Raw genomic sequence first — 22,306 nt, forward strand, 5'->3', positions numbered from 1 at the left:
AACTTTTGAAGTAACAAGCATAGCCAACTTGTTCATCCGTTTTTGCTTCTGTTTTTTGAGCTTTCAAACACAAAATCTCTTTACTTTGTTTCATTGATCATTTGATTGAAACTTAACACATACTTTATCCGGGTTTATTACTTTGTTGCTCCAGTTTCAACAAGAGGTTCATATTTTATCCGGTAAAATAGATCTGTTTCTCTTCCTGTGTGAAAAACTCAACAAATGGTATCAAGAGCCTATTGTCTTTGAGGGCCTTAGTTGTGAACAGTTTGTGGCTGACTCGTGTTTGAAAGAAAGAAGTAGGAGCTATTGTTGTTGGCCGGTTTTTTAGTTGCTGCAAGTATGAGCTTCTCACCACCACCACCACCTGTTTTTGCTGGTGAAAATTACAACATCTGGGCTGTGAAAATGAGGACATACCTGCAGGCACATGACCTGTGGAATGTGGTCCAAAATGACACTGAGCCACCTCCCCTAAGAGCAAACCCAACCATTGCTCAGATTAGGCAGTATAATGAAGACTGTGCAAAGAAGTACAAAGCCATGTCATGCCTTCAAAGTGGAGTTTCAGATGTGATCTTCATAAGAATAATGGCCTGTGACAGTCCAAAGCAGGCATAAGACAAACTCAAGGAGGAGTTTTAAGGATATGAGAAGACTAGGCAACAGCAACTAATAAACCTGAGAAGAGACTTTGAGAATCTGAGGATAAAGGAGTCAGAGACTGTCAAGCAGTATGCTGACAGGATAATGGCCACTGTCAACAACATAAGATTGCTTGGGGATGATTTTAGTGACCAATGGGTAGTTTAAAAAGTCATAACAACGCTGCCAGAGAAGTATGAATAAAAGATCTCTTCCCTGGAGGACTCGAGGGACCTATCAACTATTCCATTGACAGATTTGATAAATGCTCTCTATGCACAAGAGCAAAGAAGAGCAAACAGAATGGAGGAGTATTCTGAGGGAACCTTTTCAGGCTAGAGGTAGAGAAGGCTCAAACTCGAGCTCCAACTTCAAAGGCAAGAAGCCTTGGACAGAAAAGAAGGACAAAGGCAAGAAAGAAGCCACCAAAAAAAAGTTTCCACCTTCTACTCATTGCAAGAAGACCAATCACCTTGAAAAATACTGCTGGTACAAGTCTGACATTCAGTGCAGAGGGTGCAAACAGCTTGGACACATTGAAAAGGTGTGTAAAAACAAACCAAAACCATAGCTACACCATCAGAATCAAGCTCAAACTGTTGAAGATGTTGAAGTACAAGAAGAGCATGTCTTCACAGCTTCTTGTTTTGCAAGCTCGAGCAAGGTTAGCAAGATGTGGTTGATTGATAGTGGGTGTACTCATCACATGGCTTCAAACAGAAGCATGTTCAAGGAGCTAGACACCACATTTGTGACCAAAGTCAGAATAGGGAATGGTGAGCTCATAGAGGCCAAAGGCAAAGGCAAGGCTATGATAGGCACAAAGTCAGGAAACAAAACTATCTCTGAGGTTCTCTATGTACCTGACATTGACCAAAATCTGCTAAGTGTTGGTCAGTTACTGAAAAAGGGCTACTCTCTCATTTTTTAAGGCAATGTGTGTATGATCAAAGATGCTGTCGACCAAGTGTTAGCAACAGTAGCCATGAGTGATCGAAGTTTCACTTTAGATGTAAACAACTAGAGCCAAAGACACATGTGGCTCAGGCTGATGAGTTAAGTTTGTGGCATAGAAGGCTAGGCCATGTGAACTACAAGTCACTTGGCCTACTGCACAAAATGAGCCTGGTAGAAAACATGTCCTGCATTGAGCCAAAGAAGGAGGTGTGTGAAGTCTGTCGACTTGGAAGCGCACAGGCGCCTTTCCTGCCAACAAAGCATGGAGAGCTCAAGAGAGGCTCCAGTTGGTTCATACAGACATCTGTGGACCCATGAAGACCACTTCCAAAAATAGGAACAGGTACTTTGCACTCTTTATTAATGATTGCACTAGGTTCTGTTGGGTAACTTTTTTAAAAAAAAAGTCAGATGTTGCTAACTTCTTTTGTAAATTCAAGGCTTTGGATGAAAACCAAGCCAACTGTAAGCTGAAATGCTTCAGGTTAGATAATGGGACTGAGTATGTGTCTCAAAGGTTCCAAAAGATATGTGATGATGCTGGAATTCTTTATCAGCTAACAACTATCTACACACTACAGCAAAATGGTGTCTGTGAGAGGAAGAACAGAACAGTTCTTGATATGGCCAGGTGCCTTTTGTTTGAGGCCAAAATGCCTAACAATTTTTGGGCTAAGGCAGTAAACACTTCAGTTTACTTGCTGAATAGACTTCCAACTAATGCAGTGAAAGGAAAAACACCCTTTGAAGCTTGGTTTAGACAAAAACCAACAATGTCACACTTGACGGTATTTGGTTGTTTGTGCTATGCACTGGTTCCAGCAGAGAAAAGGACTAAGCTTGAAAAAAGGTCCATGCTAGGGGTGTTTGTAGGCTACAGCAGTGTGAAGAAATGCTATAGGATCTTTGATCCATTGACCAAGAAGATCATTGTGAGCAGAGATGTAAAGTTTAATGAAGAAGGGTATTAGAAATGGGATGGAACTAATGCAAGCCTACTTGAAGAAGATCAGAATAGTCCTGACCTGCAGCCTACTAAAATTGAAGCTGAAGCTGTAGATGATTATGATGATGCACCTATTCGAGGCACTAGAACTCTGGCAGATATCTATGAAAGGTGTGCCATGACCATAGTTGAGCCATCCTACTATGCTAAAGTTGTAAAAGAGAAATGCTGGCAAGAGGCTATGGAGGCTGAACTGAAGATGATTCAAAAGAATGACACTTGAGAGCTGGTCAATAGGCCAGAAAATAGAAAAGTCATTAGTGTTAAATGGGTGTTCAGGACCAAGACAAATTCATATGGGTCTCTGAACAAACACAAGGCCAGGTTGGTTGTGAAGGGCTACAGTCAGCAGCAAGGGGTCGATTTCTTTGAAACATTTGCACCTGTTGCAAGGTTGGATACCATAAGGCTGCTATTTGCCTTAGCAGCTCAGAAATAGTGGAAAGTGCACCAATTAGATATGAAATCAACATTTCTAAATGGACTTCTCAAGGAAAAAATCTTCATTGAGCAACCTGAAGGATTTGAGGTCCTAGGTGAAGAACACAAGGTCTTCAAGCTCAAAAAGGCCCTGTATGGCCTGAAATAGGCTCCAAGAGCCTGGTATGATAGAATTGGGGCTCGGGTACACAAAAAGCATAAGTGAGCCCACTTTTTATGTCAAGAAGGATGAAAAGGAGACCCTGCTGATTGTATCATTGTATGTTGATGACCTGCTAATCACTGGCAGCAAAGATGAACTGATTGAAAACTTTAAGAATCAAATGCAAGACATTTTTGAGATGATTGATCTTGGTTTGATGACATACTTCCTTGGTATGGAGGTAAATCAAGAAGAACAAGGGATTTTTATAAGCCAGCAAGCCTTTGCACTAAAAGTTCTAAGCAAATTCTGTATGCCAAAGTGCAAACCTGCTAGCACACCAGTTACACTAGGAGAGAAGCTGTCAAGCACAAGTGAGCACGATCGAGTTGATGAAATGGGGTACAGAAGTTTGGTTGGTTGCTTGCTCTACCTAACAGCAACAAGGCCAGACATCCTATATGCTGTCGGCTTACTCTCAAGAGTTCATGCATTCTGCTGCAATGTAGCACATTTTAAAGCGACAAGAGGGTCCTAAGATATGTCAAAGGACTTTGAATTTTGGTGTGAAGTTTGGAAGGTCAAAGAAGCTGAAACTTGTTGGTTATTCAGATAATGACTGGGCTGGTTCAGTTGATGACATGAAGAGCACATCAGGCTACTTCTTTAGTCTAGGTTCAAGTGTTTTCAGTTGGAGTTCAAAGAAGCAACAAACAGTAACTCAATCCACTCTGAGGTGAGTATATTGCATTGCTACTCTCTGTTAACTAAGCCATTTGGCTTAGAAAGTTATTGGATGACTTAAATGCTAAACAGATGGACGCAACTGAAATTAAGGTTAACAACCAGTCTGCTGTTGCCATTGCCAAGAACCCTGTGTTCCATGGCAAAACAAAACATTTCAAGATCAGGTATCACTTTGTGAGAGGAGCTGAACTTGGTAAGGAAATCTGCTTGGTACATTGTTATTCGAGGGATCAGCTTGCTGATGTTCTGACCAAACCATTGGCTGCTGGAAGGTTCGAATGTTTAAGGAAATAGATTGGAGTTTGCTGCCTTGTAGCCAAGGAGAAGTGTTCAAAGGTGGCAACTACAGCAGCAACATGCATGCAACCATGCAATTATGCATGAGCATACAAGTGACTGAGTATCACAGTTGAAGCATGCTATTGTCCAAGGAGTAATTCGATTGGCATGTCCATGTGACAGTTGACTTTTGTTGTTTCAATGTAACCTTTTGTATTTGCTAAAGTTTAGTTAGATACTTAGCTGTTTTAGTAGTTGTTTAGGAAGTCATTATGGTGATTTAACAGGTTATTTACTTGCACAAGCAAGCTTTGTTTTTTACCAATGTAATCCATCTACTTATGTACATGTAATTTTGAACTTTTGAAGTAACAAGCATAGCCAACTTGTTCTCTCAATTTGTTCATCCGTTTTTGCTTCTGTTTTTTGAGCTTTCAAACACAAAATTTCTTTGTTTTGTTTCATTGATCATTTGATTGAAACTTAACACATACTTTATCTGGGTTTATTACTTTGTTGCTCCAGTTTCAACAAGAGGTTCATATTTTATCCGGGTAAAATAGATCTGTTTCTCTTCCTGTGTGAAAAACTCAACAGAATGGCATGGCAGAGTCGTTCGTTAAACCTAGAATCGAGAGGATACCCATGTTTAATTCATGGTGGTGCTTGATATCGAGTGGAATCTATGGGTTTTTTTTATCAATTTATAGTTTTTACTAGCTAAGCCTTATTTCATTTGAATTGCAGTATTAGCATCCTAAAGCCTTTCCAGCAAGCAATAGCAGCAAGAATTAAACTAAGTATTGAACATCGATACATTGTAGGATAGGCTTGACCAAGAGCATTAGCCAAACAATAGCAGCAAACATGGGTCTCCTCTCATTCTATTGCTTGGTTTGGCTTTAGGATGCTAATACTGCAATTCAAATGAAATAAGGCTTAGCTAGTAAAAACTATAAATTGATCAACAATACTGAAATGCACACACACACACACACACACACACACACACACACACACATATATATATATATATGGCTTGCATGTTTTACCGTGTTTCTGCGTTGAATAGGGCATAGCAGAGGAATAGGAAGAGGTTGGGAATGTTAAAAATGCCACTTATATTAAATTTTAACTCCTAAAGGTAAATACATGAACAAACTGAGTTAAACCCCGAGTCCCTTAGCTGCTGTGTATTTTAAGCATTGTTATGCAGTGACTTAAGTATTACTTGAATTCCGTGTTATGGTCGAATGGCAAGAATTGGCATTGGTGAGTGGACATAGGCAGGGGAGAGGTTAATGGTGTAGCGTTGTAGAATCATGGAGAGTGCAACCTTAGTTTCTGTGATTGCAAAGGACATACCAACACAAGATCGAGGTCCCAATCCAAAGGGGAAAAATGCAGCCGCATTGTAATTGGTAGCTTTGGCAATCCCTTCTTCGAATCTCTCTGGTTTAAAAAGATGTACGTCATCTCCCCACTGGTGAGGGTCATGGTGAAGTGCAATATTTTGAACTAGAATATCTATATTAGCAGGCAAGACTAGCTTTCCCAACTGAACTTCTCTTGTAACACTCCTTTGCAAGCCATTTGATGGACCATACAATCTTAGTGTTTCATAAATAATCACGGTGATCTGTTTGCAGAACAGGAATAGGTCAGATTAAATTAAATAATATGTACTAAACACATAATATTTGTTACATTTGCAATTGCGATAAACAAGATGCGATTGGAAAACCAACTTTGAGATCGAGATACAAAATATATTGGAATGTTTGACAATTTACTTACAGTTTTGAGTTTAGAAATGCCTTCGGAATCTGGATTTCGGTTACCGAATATGTCAATCACCTCTCTTCTAGCTTTATCCTGCCAATCTCCATGGGTTGCTAAAAGCAAGACTATCCATGCTAGTAAGGAATTAACAGTTTCTTGTCCGGCAAAGTAGAATGTTTTGCACTCATCTACCAAATCTTCCACTGAAAGCCTGTTATTTTCGTTTGAATCATGATATGCATTTACAAGTAATCCTAGGAAGTCATTGCCAAAGCTATCAGCTTCTCCATTCACAACTTTGTCTTCTCGTTTCTTAACAATTTTCATCACACAATCTTGTATTCCTTTTGCAAGTTCTTCTGACTTTAGCATATCTACAGGTTTCCATAACTTGCTGTAAAAGCAAACCAATGTCAACCATATATAAGGAGAAAATTAAACCCATAGGAATAAACATCCTAAAATTTGCATTCAAAAACTAGTTAAAATCTTGGAACATACTTGATCAAAGGAATTCTAGTCTTGAAATTATTTCGGCTCATAATTATAGACAACTCTTTCAACATGGCAAAAATCTTCTCCCCTTCCAAGTAACTACTACCAAAAGCTGTTCTGGATATCACTTCTGAAGTCAACAATCTAAATTCTTGAAACACTTCAATCTCTTTGCCTTCTTGGCCTTTCCACTTCTCTAACATTGTTTCAACGCTGGCAATTACCGCTGGTGTCATGTTCTGCACAAACAATCCTCCAAAATATTTAAGCAACCATATAAGATTTAGCTAACAATTGTGTGTTTTGTCCTAAAATGCTTTACCTTTAATCTTTCCCCATGGAAAACATGATTGGCTAGCTTCCGATGCTTCACCCATTTTTCACCCTCAAGAAGCACAAGTCCGTTCCCCAGTAGCTTGCTAAAAAAGATCGAAGGCTTCTTTTTCGGAAATGTATTTTCACTATTTTTGAGAACCTCTTTGACTAGTTCAGGTTCTGAAATAACCAGTTCAGGTCGAATACCGTTCCAATAAAGATAATTCCTCCCTAATCAAATATAGAAAAAGGGGCCATCATTTCTTAGAACTAGAAGATTGAAAACCATACTGAAAAACATGCATGGATCTTACCATATCTGTTGTCCAAGTGTAAATATGTGGCTGCACCCTGGGAAATATATCATCTGTCAAGCCCAGAGGCTTGCTTAATGCTTCCTTTTTCATTTTGGTAACGTCATGGTTGTTGCCATGGATGAATTTGTAAGGAGGTCCTTTGATTCCCTGCGAATTCAGCAGATGCTGTATACGGAGAGGTACCCACAAGTAATCATAAAGGAACTTGATTAAAGCTACGAGGAAGAAACAAAATGGGACAAGAATCACAAGATCTGTCAAGGCACTCATTTTGGTTCTCTTAATTCTGAATTCAGATGTTCCTTATAGTCTCAGTAACAGTTGACTTTCTGAGTTCTCAATGATAGTTGATGTCACCATCGTCATTTGTAATTTGAGGTTTTTTTTTAAAGATTGATAATTATCATCATAATAATTAACTCGGATCGTATTAGTCTACATATACAAATCCTAAAAAGGAACATACATAAAAAGTTAAGAACGCATCAGCAATGAGTATTCAACTCCTGGAAATGGGTGCGTGGCCTTTTTCCTTTTTGACCGCTCCAATAGCATCGAAATTAGCCAGGCAGTATGTGTCAGACATATATTATTATAAGCCGAAACATCAATGTTTATTAGGCCTGATTTGGGTAAGAGATTCCTTTTATCTTGACTGTGATTGGTTTGATCCAAATTCGGGCTTAGGCTTGAAACTATTTTGGAATTGGGCTGCGCTGCGGCCATGAGCAGGTACAAAGGACGATTAAAATAATTATATATGTAATGATTCTTTTTCTCAGTAATTATAAAGTGATTAACTGATAATTAAAGCTTTTTTTTTTTTATCATTCCACATTTGGGAGTGAGATAGATTCCAAATGTGTTAGATTAGGCAATTAATTCGGAGAGAGCAAAAAATTAGTTGATCCATAAATCAGTATGCGTCAGTTGAATTAGACTAAAAATTTAGTTAAACTAGATTTTATAATTTTATAATTTTTTATGAACTTTTTAATAATTTATTTAATTTGAATTAGACGGGCCGAATTGATTGGAAATTGATGTATCGACCACTATTTCCATCAATTCGATTCAAAAACATTGCTAAAATAGTTTACACATAATTCAAATTTGAATCTTTGGTGCCAACATGCAATAACTTTATCATTTCAACTATGGCTATATCGATGATTAATAAAGTGATTAGATCATTGTGAAAATACAATCTCAATGTGTTAAACATTAACCTTCAAACTATGTTGTTTAAACACTGGTTGGACTATGGAATTAATCCATAAAGAGGAAAAAATTGGTTAATCTATAAATTAGTGTGAATCAATTGAATTAGATTAAAAAATCAGTTGAACTAGATTTTATAATTATTATTTTAAATATTTTATGAACTTTTTAATAATTTATTTAATTTGAATAAGATGAACCGAACAGATTAGAAATCGATGTACTGACCATGTCATCAATTCGATTCAAAGGTTAGGAAATATAAAGAAAAATGGTCTTCAATCTTTCTCCAATGGCAGGACGTAAACGACAATTTGATTGGGAACTATGTACAAAGAAATATAAGCAATAATTCTAAATATATTTTAATTAAATTTTAATTAATATAATTAATATTATAATTATTTGATATTACCAAATCAAGGCTAATCATAAAATTTAATAAAATATACGTCATTAACTTGATGTAAAAGAAAATAGTCATACACTATAGGACATGGGTGAAGCCGAATATAGTGAGGCTGGACTGGCAGTGGCCGGGCCCTAAACGTTCGGTCAAATAGCAAGTTAGTAACATATAAAATTTTTCAATTTTTATTTTAACCCTTTTAATCAATACCTAAACATATGATAATTTTAGGTTTGAACCTCCCAAAGTATTTTAATTGACTTTCTTTTTTGTTTGGTTTTCATAGTTTTTAATTTTATTTCCATGCTATAGAATTTAAAATTTTTCAATAATAAATTTGGTAGAAAAAGGCGTATAGAAAAAAGGGTAAACTACAATGTGACTTTAAAATAGGATTTGTCCTATTTTGGTTATTTCAATTTAGTCACTCTATATAAGATAATTATGCGAATTAGTCATTGTAGTTAAAATTTTCTCTTTCTTTTAACTGATTGTTGACATAGTACATTAGCCCATTAAATAATTGACATTTGACATTTTGTGTTAACTTTTGACTAAAGTTTAAGGGGAAAAGTTTTGGACTAATTATAGGGAGGTTCCTAAACTTTAGTCAAAAGTCAACAAAAAAAATGTCACGTGTCAATTACTCAATGGACTAATGTGCTACATCAGCAATCTGTTAAAAGAAAACGCAAATTTTAACGGTAACTAATTTGCACAATCATCTTATTTAAAATGATTAAATTGAGAACAAAAATTTTTAGAGTGACCAAAATAGGACAGTCCTTAAGGAGAAATTACTTGAAAGCTTTTACCCAAGCAAGGCATAGCTAGTAACTACTATAAATTGATCAATAATACTATAAACATACATTCTCTTTTAATTGATTGCATGCATTTCATTTTCCATAAAAGAGGGAAGGGCTTGGGAATAATAAACAGGTTGCAAATGCTTGAACCTTAGACATATTAAATGTCATCTCTTAAAGGTGAACATGAACCATCTACATGAACCAACTAAGTTAAACTCTGAGTTCTTGGAAACTGTGTACTTTAAGCACCATTATGCAGTGATTCAAATATTACTTGAATTCCATGTTCTGGTTTAAGGGTGATAATAGGCACTGGTGAATGGACATAGGCAGGGGAGAGGGTAACGGAGTAGCGTTGTAGAATCATGGAGAGTGCAATCTTGGTTTCTGTGGTTGCAAAGGTCATACCAACACAAAATCGAGGTCCCAATCCAAAGGGGAAAAATGCAGCAGCATTGTAATTGGTAGCTTTGGCAATCCCATCAGCGAATCTTTCCGGTTTAAAAAGATGCACATCATCTCCCCATAATTGAGGGTCATGGTGAAGTGCAGCCTTTGCAATAAGAAGATTTATATTAGCTGGCAAAACTAGCTTTCCCACCTGAACTTTTCTTGCAACTCTTCTTGGCAGGCCAGTTGTTGGACCATACAATCTTAAAGTTTCATAAATGATCATGGTGATCTGTTTGCAGCATGAAAATGTCAGATTAAATTAAGAGATGACCATACAATTTGGAATTGTTAACAGCTTACTTACAATTTTGAGTTTAGAAATGCCATCAGAATCTGGATTTTGGTTACCAAATACCTCAATCACCTCTCTTCTTGCTTTCTCTTGCCAATCTTCATGGATTGATAAAAGTAAGACTATCCATGCAAGCAAGCCATTAACAGTTTCTTGTCCGGCAACGTAGAATGTTTTGCACTCAGCTACCAAGTCGTCCATTGAAAGCCTATTTTCGTCGTCCAAATCATGATAGGCATTTACAAGTAATCCTAGAAAATCATTGCCAAAGCTATCAGCTTCTCCATTCACAACTCTATCTTCTCTTTTCTTAACGATCTTCATCACACAATCTTGTATTTCATTTGCAAGTCTTTCAGACTCCAGCAAATCAGCAGGTTTCCATAACTTGCTGTAAAAGCAAACCAAGGTCAGCCATACATAAGGAGAAAACCAAAGCCATGGGGAATGAAAGTCTAAAATTAGCATCCAAAAGCTAGTTGAAATCGAGGCAAAACTTGGGATTAATTTAGCTTAAAGGGAACATACCTGATCAAAGGAATTTTAGTACTAAAAAGATTTCGGCTCATAATTATTGATAACTTGTTCAACATGGCAAAAATCTTCTCCCCTTCCAAGTAGCTGCTACCAAAAGCTGTTCTGGATATCACTTCTGAAGTCAATAATCTAAATTCTTGATAGACTTCAATCTCTTTGCCTTCTTTGCCTTTCCATTTCTCTAGCATTGTTTCAACACTTGCAATTACTGCTGGTGTCATGTTCTGCCCAAACAGTACCCCTATATGTAAGCAACAACATAAGATTCAACCAACAATATAAGATATGCCAAATTGATGGCTTTACCTTTAAACTTTCCCCATGAAAAACATGATTCGTCAACTTGCGATGTTTCACCCATTTTTCACCTTCGATCATCACAAGCCCATTTCCCAGTAGGTTGCTAACATAAACTGATGGCTTCGCTTTTGGAAAAACATTTAAACTATTTTTCATAACCTCTTTGACTAATTCAGCTTCTGAAATCACCAGCTCAGCTCGAACACCGTTCCAATACACAAAATTCTTCCCTAATCACGTAGAAAAAAACAAAAAGGGTTGACCCTTTTTTACTTAAAGCTACAAGTTATTAACAGCATAGTGAGAAACAAGCATCTATCTTACCATATTCTTTGATCCAGGAGTGCGTATGTGGCTGCAATTTGATAAACATATCATGCGTCAAGGCCTTAGGTTTGCTCATAGCTTCCTTTGTCATTTTGATAATTTCCTTGTTGTTGCCATGGATGAATCTGTAAGGAGGTCCTTTGATTCCCTGAGAATTCAGCATATGCTGTATACTAAGAGGCACCCACAAGTAATCATAAAGGAACTTGATTAAAGCTATGAGGAATAAAGAACATGGGACAAGAATTACAAGCTCCATCAAAGCCACTCAATTTTTCTTCTCTTAACACTGAATCCAGATGTTCCTTTAATATTTGTATTGTGATTTCCATATTGGACAAGGACTTAAATGATAATTTAATGTGATATTACTGTCGTCTTTCCTTTTGGATCCTTGGAACGACATGAAGATTAGTTGGAAGTATATGTCAGACATATTATTTTAAGTTAAAATTAAACATCAATGTCTATTACGCCTTACAACTAATAAGGAGGATTGAGATAAACATTTAATTTAGTGATTATTATAGTGTTATAATCAATATCAAAACAAAATTACTTCGTATGTTACTCGTCGTTCTTCCATTTAATAATGGCCTTCATCTTTTGTCCCTTTGCAGCACATGAACAATTTATGGAGGGAATCCTTATGTTTGGGAAGTACGTACAAAGGGGGAATATTAACAATAATGTGTATATATTATATTTTAATCCATCAATATAATATTTGTTAGTATTATATTTATGTTTTGTTTTTTATCTATCTATTCTTATATCAAGTTTTTATAGTGACATCTATTAACCAGACATATTTAAATTAAATTTTATTTTTATTTTTATTTTATTTTCCATATATATAAATTAATAACTTTACAATTGTAACTAAAACATCAATTAATTTTATGTGGAAACACTTAATAAATATATTTATTATATAAATCTTTTCATCCATATTATCTGTGATAAATCTATAATGTTTTATTAAATTTTATTATTAGAGTTTATACTTGTTTCATAAGCTATAATAAATTAGTGCTTCAAGTCTAATATGTAGATGAAGAAAATTTTGGAGGAATAAAAATACATCATATGGATTTTTTTACTTTAAATTAAATTAATTAAAAGAGATAGGTTAATAAATTAAACCCTTTTAAAACCTCTTTTATAAGGATTATAATAAGATTATTTTATCTAGGGGTAAGTATTCGATCGAATTAAACTAAATCAAGTGAATTTTTTTGAATTATTTAAGTTAAAATGAGTCATATTTTATCCTCTTAGCTTTATTTAAATTTTCAAATCAAGACAAGTGAAATGAAATTTGAGTTGAGATGAATAAATTTATTTGAGTTAAAATTTAAAAAAATTTAAACCAATAATATTGAAATCTTGTAGTCAATATAACTAAATTCCAAAATACAAAAGCTAAATGTATGCCTCATGTATTTTGAAAACTATTTTAAAGTAAACTAATGCCAAAAAAAAAAATTAGTATGATAAACTTGATTTGATAATTTAGTTGTTTAAAGTCTCAATTTTATCATTTTGAAAAAATAAAAATATAATTTAACATTTTATACTATTTTATGTTTTTAAAGAATTTTAATATACTTTTTTTATTTTTACATTTTTTATAAAATTATGAAAATAAGAAATTTATTTTGTAATTTGTTAGAGGGACCAATTTATTCATTTTAAAATTATAAGGACCTAAAGGATGTTTATATCAATATGTTACTTGAGTTATTCGAATGATTCGATTTGTAGAATTTAACTCGACTCAAATTTAAAAATCAAATCAGTTGTTCCAGTTGAATAAAAATATTGATTAACTCGAAATTAAAAATATATTTTTCAAATCGTATTAAGTTTTGTTAACCCATAATTTTATCTCTAATGAATTTAATTTAATTAACACATAAATAATAATAAAAATATTTTATCTCATTTGTTTAATAAACTGAAAATGTAATATTGAATTTATATTATAAAACCATTTATTATATTAATAAAAATTTTGTTTGATAATAAATAAATATTGATTTTGTTTGATATATTAGTAAAAATTAAGAAGGTTTGTTGTATCCCTTATACGGTGGTGCTTTGCCATAGAAGAGAGCTGGGCAAAGTCAATGTAGGTGTGACTGTAGATAGAATAACAAGGTCCGCTGCAGTGTGCGGTGCTAGATGCCTTGGCCATTTTTGAGCCTTTCTAGTCTTTTTTTTTTTTCAATGTTTTGAATACTTGGCGTCCAAGCATGAATTGAAACCTCAATTAGGTCATTTAAAAACTTATAAATAGGATACTTTGGCTGGACTTGAGAGATCATTTTCATGTTTTTATTTTCGTACATTTTTGTGTTTTCCTCTCGACATGAGCTGCTAAACTCCTTTTCTAGTGTAAGAGATTTTTAACGTTTTGTTAAACATAGATCTCGCATTTGATAGCCTAAAATATTTATTGTCAATTAGAACATAATTGTTTATTTTGTTCTTGTCCTTCTGATGAATAGCATAGTTGTGTGTGGGTGTTGAAATATGAAATTTATTGTTATCCAGATATATAATCTAATCTAAATGAACCTAATTTGTGTGTTTGCTGACTAAAAGTGAATCTCTTTAGTTTTTAATGCTACTAATAAATTAATCTTTTGAAATGCATTATAGGATTATTTGTCAATAAAGGAATCAATAGTATTCATCTTGATTACCAATAAGGTAAGAAAAGATTAGTTTTAATACTAATTTATCAAAAAATATTAAATTTTATCTTTACATCAATTATTAGACTCATGAATCAAAAGTGGTATTTTGCCTTTGACTAAATTTTCATTATATTGATTTTGAAACTTCATTTCTAATTTCGCTTTTGATAATCTAACTTTTAATTTTGAATTTAACTTCAAAATCTCTTTTTTTTTTACTTTGTTTTATTGAAAAAAATGTTTTTTTACCAATTCCTATGAAATTGACCAGGGGTGAAACTAGGGGCTGGTAGGGCTCTGGCCCCTTAAAATGAAATTTTTTCATTTATGTCCTTTAAATTAAATTTTTAAAATTTTAAATTAATAAAGATAAAATTACACTTTGGCCCCCCTAAAAATAATAAAAATTTGATTTAATCCTTAAAAATTATAAAGATAGAGGCTATTAAAATGGTGAAATTGTATTTTTACTATCGTAAAAATTACAATTTAATTTCGCCTCCTAAAAAAAATTTTGACTTTAACCCTGGATTTGACCATGTTCATTGCCGTCTACAATTTTTTTTTTTGAATCAGACACTTATTTTTATTAAATTCGGCACCCATAATATTTTATTAGAGCAATAAGAGGATAATCTTATTAAGTTCTTGCATGAAATCTTTTACACAAGACATTACTAGTAAACAACAATACTAGAAACTGCATTCTTTGTTTGTTGATTGCATGTTTTACCATATTGGTGAGTAGCATTGGCATCCATTTCCTTTTGCATAAAGGAGGGAAGAGCTTGGGAATAATTAATGGGTTGCAAATGCTAGAACCTTAGGACATATTATACCTCATGATCTCTTAAAGGTGAATACACAGATCAACTAAGTTAAACTTCAATTTCTTAGCAATTGTGTACTTTTAAGTATCATTATGCAGTGACTCAAGTATCACTTGAATACCATGTTCTGGATGAAGGGTTAAAATAGGTATTGGTGAGTGTACATAGGCGGGGGAGAGGGTAATGGTATAGCGTTGTAGAATCATGGAGAGAGCAATCTTCGTTTCTGTGGTTGCAAAGGTCATACCAACACAAAATCGAGGTCCCAGTCCAACGGGGAAAAATGCAGCTGCATTGTAATTAGTAGTTTTGGCAATCCCTTCTGCAAATCTCTTTGGTTTGAAAAGATGCACATCATCTCCCCATAGTTGAGGGTCATGGTGAAGTGTAGCCATTGCAATAAGAAGATCTATATTAGCAAGCAAGACTAACTTTCCCACCTGAACTTCTCTTGCAACTTTTCTTGGCAGGCCATTTGTAGCACCATACAATCTTAGAGTTTCATATATGATCATGGTCATCTGTAGAATACAGCATATTACTTTAAAGAACATAATGTACTAAATGCATAGTAGTATAGACCATGATTTAAATAATATTCACAACACAATAATATTTGTTAGGTTGGCAATTGCGATAAACATGACGTGACTGAAAAGCCTTTGCGAATGAGAATTGGAATGGTTGACAGTTTGCTTACAGTTTTGAGTTTTGCAATGCCTTCAAAATGTGGATTTTGGTTACCAAATATGTCAATCACCTCTCTTCTTACTTTCTCTTGCCAATCTCCATGGATTACTAAAAGCAAAAGAGTCCAAGCAAGCAAGACATTTACAGTGTCATGTCCGGTCCAGTAAAATGTTTTGCACTCACCTACCAAGTCTTCCAATGAAAGTCTGTTATTTTCATCCGAATCATGATAGGCATTTATAAGTAATCCTAGAAAATTATTGTTGAAGCTATCAGCTTCTCCATTTACAGCTTTATCTTCTCTTTTCTTGACAATCTTAAACACACAATCTTTTATTTCTTTTGCAAGTTCTTCAGACTCTAGCAAATCAGGAGGTTTCCATAACTTGTTGTAAAAGCAAACCAAGGTCAGCCATATATAAGAAGAAAACCAAATCCATGGGGAATGAAAATCTAAAATTTGCATTCAAAAGCGAGTTCAAATCAAGGCAAAATTTGGGATTAATTAAGCTTAGGGGGGAAAATACCTGATCAAAGGAATTTTAGTATTAAAAAGATTTCGGCCCATAATTATTGATAACTTGTTCAACATGGAAAAAATCTTCTCCCCTTCCAAGTAATTGCTACCAAAAGTTGTTCTGGATATCACTTCTGAAGTCAATAATCTAAATTCTTGATACACTTCAATCTCCTTGCCTTGGTCTTTTGTTGGTGTTAAAAAGCGTGCAAGCAACTGGTCCAGCTTTACCTTCAGCAACAAGTCTCGTGTCTTACTGAAGAAGTAAGAAGAAATCGAGCAAAAGAAGAAGAAGAAGCAAAGGAAATAGATGAGAGTATTGATGAAAATGATGTGTTTTCATATATATTCATCAGCATAATGCCATTACATATAAAAAACTAAAGATGAAGTGTACAAGCCAAAATTACTACCAAATCATATACCTAACCCCACTTTATTACATTGAAAATAGCTAAGTTAATTGTCCAAGTTGTATTGCTGAAATTTCAGTCAATCAATCAATGGATTACATCAAAATATCACCAACTAAGTTGAGGAAACAAACTAGATTACAAAATAACAAAATATTAGTTCAAATCTAACAGCAACAAGAAACCAAAGTTGCTGCATGCTTGTCATGAGCTTGCATGGCCACCTTCCAACTGCACTTGCTTTATACCAGCTGCATGGAGATCAGCTTCAACATTCCTCCTTGAGCTCCATGCTGCAAACTCCCATAAGTCTTCTTAGCTTGTTAAATCTTGATGCACAAAGACCCTTGGTCAGAATATCAATGATTTGATCCTCCGAATTGCAATGAACCAGCTTTATTTCACAAGCTTGCTCCATCTCCCTTATCACATGCAACTTTATGTCAAAGTTCTTAGTTCTGCCATGGAAAACAGGGTTCTTTGCAATTGCAATAGCAGACTTGTTGTCACAAAGTATCTCTGTTGCTTCTTCTTGAGATAGGTTCAAATCTGCTAAGATTTTCCTCAGCCAGATGGCTTGATTTACTGCACTAGCAGCAGCTATGTATTCAGCCTCAGCTGTCGATTGAGCCACCAAAGACTGTTTTTTCGAACTCCAACAAACTATTGCTGACCCCAATGTGAAGGCATACCCCGGCGTACTTTTCATATCGTCTTTGAAACCAGTCCAATCACTATCTGTATAACCTTTCAATTTCAGTTCTTCAGCCTTGCTAAATAAGAGACCATGGCTTAGAGTACCTTTAATGTATCTCAGTACTCGTTTTACAGCTTGAAAATGTTGTACATTGCAGCAGTGCATGAATCTAGAAAGTAAGCTTACTGCAAACATGATGTCTGGTCTCGTTACAGTCAAGTATAAGAGACAACCAATCAAGCTTCTATAGGTAGTTTCACAACCTTCTTCATGACCCTCTTGGCTCGATAGTTTTAACCCAGCTACAATAGGTGTAGGAGTTGGCTTGCAATTCAGCATTGAAAACTTTTTCAACACTTTCAAGGTAAATAATTTTTTATTCAAGAAGATTCTTCCTTGTTTCTGACTTACTTCCATTCCTAGGAAGTATGTCATTAGTCCTAGGTCAGTCATTTCGAACATCTGCTTCATCTTTGTTTTGAAATCTGCCAAATCTACTTCATCTCCTCCTGTCACCAATAAGTCATCAACATACAATGACACCACAAGCTGAGTTTCAGTTTTGTTTTTCTTGACATACAATGTTGGCTCACTAGCACTTCTTTCAAACTTTAAACTGAGCAGATAAGAGTCAATTCGAGCATACCATGCTCTGGGTGCTTGTTTTAGGCCATATAAGGCCTTTCTTAGTCTGTAAACCAAGTCTTCCCTGCCTGGTACTTTGAATCCCTTTGGTTGTTCGACATAAATCTCTTCTTCAAGGATTCCATTTAGAAAAGCTGATTTTACATCAAGTTGATGTATATTCCAGTTCATTTGAGCTGCAAACCCAACAATCAACCTGATCGTATCTAGTCTGGCAACAGGAGTATATGTTTCAAAGTAATCCAGTCCATATTTTTTACTGAATCCTTTTACCACCAGCCTAGCCTTCAGTTTATTCAAACTTCCATCAACATTCTGCTTTGCCTTGTAGACCCATTTTACTCCAATAATCTTCCTATTAGCAGGCTTCTCAACCAGCTTCCAAGTTTGGTTCTTCTCGATCATGGTAATTTCATTTTCCATTGCCTGTTTCCATCCTTCATGCATTGCAGCCTCTTCAAAACAGGTTGGCTCTACTAAGGCTACATGTGCCCTCTCATAGATTTCAGCCAATAATCGGGTACCTCTGATTGGTACATCATCAGTCCACATCTGGATCATCTTGTTCTGGCTCAGTCTGATCAAACACAAGTTCTTCAGAGACAGCCTCAGGTTCATTCTTGTCCCAATTCCAGCTTGCTCTTTTATTGAACACAACATCTCTACTTGCAAATACCTTGTTCGTTGAAGGATTCAAAATCCTATAGCCCTTTTTCTCTGAGCTATAACCAACCAAGATGCCTGCTTGTACTCTTTTTTCTAACTTACATCTTTTAACAGCTGGTATTTGTGAAAAGCATAAACAACCAAAGATTCTTAAGTGAGCCAGTGATGGCTTAAATCCAAACCAGGCCTCAAATGGAGTCTTTTGCTCTAAGGCTTTGGTTGGAAGTCTGTTTTGAACATAAACAGCAGTGTCAACTGCCTCAGCCCACAAGTTTTTGGGCAAATTCTTCTCAAATATCATGCATCTAGCCATGTCTAGTAGGCTTCTATTTTTCTTTCACTTACCCCATTTTGTTGAGGTGTATACACATTTGTTAGTAGATGTTTGATGCCAGCTCTTGCACAAATGTCTTGGAACTAAGCTGAAGTATATTTAGTCCCATTGTCTGATCTTATTGACTTTAGTATACAGCCAGTCTCTGTCTCAGCTGCTGTTTTGAACTTCAGGAAGGCTTGAACTACTTCAGACTTGTTCTTTAAGAAGCAAATCCAGTAGTATCTAGTACTATCATCAATGAAAAGAATGAAGTACCTGTTGCCATTGAGTGACTCGGTCTTCATGGGACCACACACATCTGTGTGCACTAATTGAAGCTTCTCTAAGGCTCTCCAAGCTGTGCTTGTAGGAAATGGAAGCTTGGCTTGCTTTACCAACTGACAAACTTCACAAACATCTTCATTTTGGACTAATTTGATGAAATTTTCTGCCATATCCTTGCTGATCATTCGAGCCATTGATTTAAAGTTGGCATGACCAAGCCTTTGATGCCAAAGCTTGGATTCTTCTATGGAAGTAGCATAGACACTATCTAGACCCTTGTTCTAGTCCATAACAAAACTCTTGTCAGTCATGGCTACTGTCATGAGTATGGACCCTTTTTGGTCACTGATCTGGCACTCATTTCCTTTAAAGAGCACTGTATATCCTCTTTCGAGCAGTTGAGCTATGCTCAAAAAATTTCTATCGATTTCAGGTACAAGCAATACATCTGAGATGAGTTTGTTACCTGATGGAGTGCATATCATCACATTACCTTTGCCCTCTGCCTGAATACAGTGTCTATTTCCAATTTTTACTCTAGTCTTACAGCTTCTGTCTAGAGATTTGAAGATAGATGCATCTAGTGACATGTGGTTGGTGCAGCCACTGTCAAGGAGCTACCCTTTTGTAACCTTCCCTTTTTCAACTAAACATGATACTGCAAACACTTGTTCTTCACTACTACTGCCTTGTTCAGTTACACGAGCCTCAGCACCCTTGTGTTGTGGTTGATTCTGCCCAGGTCTGTCTTTTTCTTTGCAGACCTTTTCAACATGGCCTCTTTTCTTGCAATGTTGACATATGGCATCTGGTTTGAACCAGTATTTTGCCTCTAAATGACCAGGCTTCTTGCAATGCCTGCACGGTCTATCCCATTTTCTTGGAGCATCTGTTTTGGACTTATCCTTCCAATTTTTCTTGCCTTTGTAGGCAGTATTACTCGATTTAGGCTTGACTTTGGCCTGAAATGCACTCTCCTGATGCTCCTCTATCCTGCTGGCTCTTCTTTGCTCTTGAGCATAGAGAGCATTTATAAGCTCAGTCAGGGAGATCCTTGCCAAGTCCCTCAAGTCCTCTAAGGAGGATATCTTTGCTTCATATCTCTCTGGTAAAATAGAGAGAACCTTCTCAACTATCATTGCTTCATCAAACTGCTCACCAAGGAGCCTTATACTGTTTACCACAGCCATTATCCTGTCAGAGTATTGCTTGACAGTTTCCTCTTCTTTCATTTTCAAATTCTCGAAATCCCTTCTCAAATTTAGAAGCTGCTGCTGCCTAGTCCTCTCAGTGCCCTGGAACTCCTCCTTCAGCTTGTTCCAAGCCTGCATCGGGGTCTCACATGTCATGATCCTGGTGAAGATCATATCAAAAACACAGTTCTGAATACGGGACATGGCCTTGTGCCTCTTGGTCCTCTCATCTGCATGTTGCCTCATCTAAGCCACAGTGGGATTGGCCCTCAGTGGAATAGGCTCAGCATCCGAGTTCACCACTTCCCAAAGGTCAAACACCTGAAGGTATGTTTTCATTTTGACCAGCCAAATATGGAAGCCTTCACCATTAAACACTGGTGGAGCTGCAGGAGAAAAACTTGAAGAAGCCATTTGAGTTATGATTTATACACCACAGGTCTTCTAAGACAAAGGCTCTGATACCAATTATTGGTGTTAAAGAGCGTGCAAGCAACTGGTCTAGCTTTACCTTCAGCAGCAAGTCTCGTGCCTTGCTGAAGAAACAAGAAGAAATCGAGCAAAAGAAGAAGAAGAAACAAAGGACATAGATGAGAGTATTGATGAAAATGATGTGTTTTCATATATATTCATCAGCATAATGCCATTACATATAAAAAACTAAAGATGAAGTGTACAAGTTAAAATTACTACCAAATCATATACCTAACCCCACTCTATTACATTGAAAATAGCTAAGTTAATTGTCCAAGTTGTATTGCTGAAATTTCAGTCAATCAATCAATGGATTACATCAAAATATCACCAACTAAGTTGAGGAAACAAACTAGATTACAAAATAACAAAACATTAGTTCAAATCTAACAGCAACAAGAAACCAAAGTTGCTGCATGCTTGTCACGAGCTTGCATGGCCACCTTCCAGCTACACTTGCTTCATACCAGCTGCATGGAGATCAGCTTCAACATTCATTTCCACCTTTTTAGCATTGTTTCAACGCTAGCAATTGCTGCCAGTGTCATGTTCTACCCAAACATTCCCCGAATATGTAAGCAACAACATAAAATTTGCCAAAATATTTTCATTCTACATGGATAATTCTATTATATATACTAATATATTTTAAGACTTTACCTTTAAGCTTTCCCCATGAAAAACGTAATTCGTCAACTTCTGATGCTTCACCCATTTTTCACCATCGATTGTCGCAAGCCCGTTCCCCAGTAGCTTGCTAACATAAATTGATGGCTTTGCTTTTGGAAATACATTTTCACTATTTTTTAGAACCTCTTTGACTAGTTCAGGCTCTGAAATCACCACTTCAGCTCGAATACCGTTCCAATAAACAAAATTCTTCCCTAATCATATAAAAGACAAAAGGGTCAATCCTTTTTCTTACTTAAAACTACAAGTTTATATATCATAGTGAAAAACATGCATCCATCTTACCATATTTTTTGATCCAGGAGTACATATGTAGCTGCGTTTTGGGAAATATATCATGAGTCAAGGCTTTAGGTTTGCTCATAGCTTCCTTTCTCATTTTGATAATTTCCTTGTTGTTGCCATGGATGAATCTGTAAGGAGGTCCTTTGATTCCCTGAGAATTCAGCATATGCTGTATGCTAAGAGGCACCCACAAATAATCATAAAGGAACTTGATTAAAGATATGAGTAACAAAGAACATAAGACAATAATTACAAGCTCCATCAAAACCACTCAATTTTTCTTCTCTTAACACTGACTCCAGATGTTCCTTTAATATTTGTATTGTGATTTCCATATTGAACAAGGACTTAAGTGATAGTTTAATGTGATATTACTGTCGTCTTTCCTTTTGGTTCCTTGGAATGTCAGACATATTATTA

General features: G+C 35.6%; 3 protein-coding genes across 3 annotated transcripts; all 3 read right to left on the reverse strand.

Annotated features, from left to right (window-relative positions):
- Positions 1–5,463: 5,463 nt before the first annotated feature.
- Positions 5,464–7,533, reverse strand: LOC108475747 (cytochrome P450 CYP749A22-like). The gene is made up of 5 exons (XM_017777735.2): positions 7,127–7,533; positions 6,820–7,043; positions 6,504–6,736; positions 6,018–6,396; positions 5,464–5,859 (listed from the first exon to the last, which is right to left on the reverse strand). The coding sequence occupies exons 3-5, from the start codon at positions 6,731–6,733 to the stop codon at positions 5,464–5,466; spliced, it is 1,005 nt and encodes a 334-aa protein (XP_017633224.1). The 5' UTR covers positions 6,734–6,736; positions 6,820–7,043; positions 7,127–7,533.
- Positions 7,534–9,632: 2,099 nt separating this feature from the next.
- On the reverse strand, positions 9,633–11,795 carry LOC108475670 (cytochrome P450 CYP749A22-like). Its single transcript, XM_017777656.2, has 5 exons — positions 11,478–11,795; positions 11,160–11,383; positions 10,845–11,077; positions 10,329–10,707; positions 9,633–10,253 (listed from the first exon to the last, which is right to left on the reverse strand). Exons 1-5 carry the CDS (start codon positions 11,737–11,739, stop codon positions 9,813–9,815), a joined length of 1,539 nt encoding a protein of 512 aa, XP_017633145.2. The 5' UTR covers positions 11,740–11,795; the 3' UTR covers positions 9,633–9,812.
- A 7,265-nt stretch (positions 11,796–19,060) lies between these two features.
- On the reverse strand, positions 19,061–20,683 carry LOC108475201 (uncharacterized). The gene is made up of 2 exons (XM_017777186.1): positions 19,877–20,683; positions 19,061–19,525 (listed from the first exon to the last, which is right to left on the reverse strand). The coding sequence occupies exons 1-2, from the start codon at positions 20,681–20,683 to the stop codon at positions 19,061–19,063; spliced, it is 1,272 nt and encodes a 423-aa protein (XP_017632675.1).
- Positions 20,684–22,306: the final 1,623 nt, after the last annotated feature.

This window comes from Gossypium arboreum, chromosome 3 (genome assembly GCF_025698485.1).
Source record: "Gossypium arboreum isolate Shixiya-1 chromosome 3, ASM2569848v2, whole genome shotgun sequence".
Lineage (NCBI taxonomy): Eukaryota > Viridiplantae > Streptophyta > Magnoliopsida > Malvales > Malvaceae > Gossypium > Gossypium arboreum.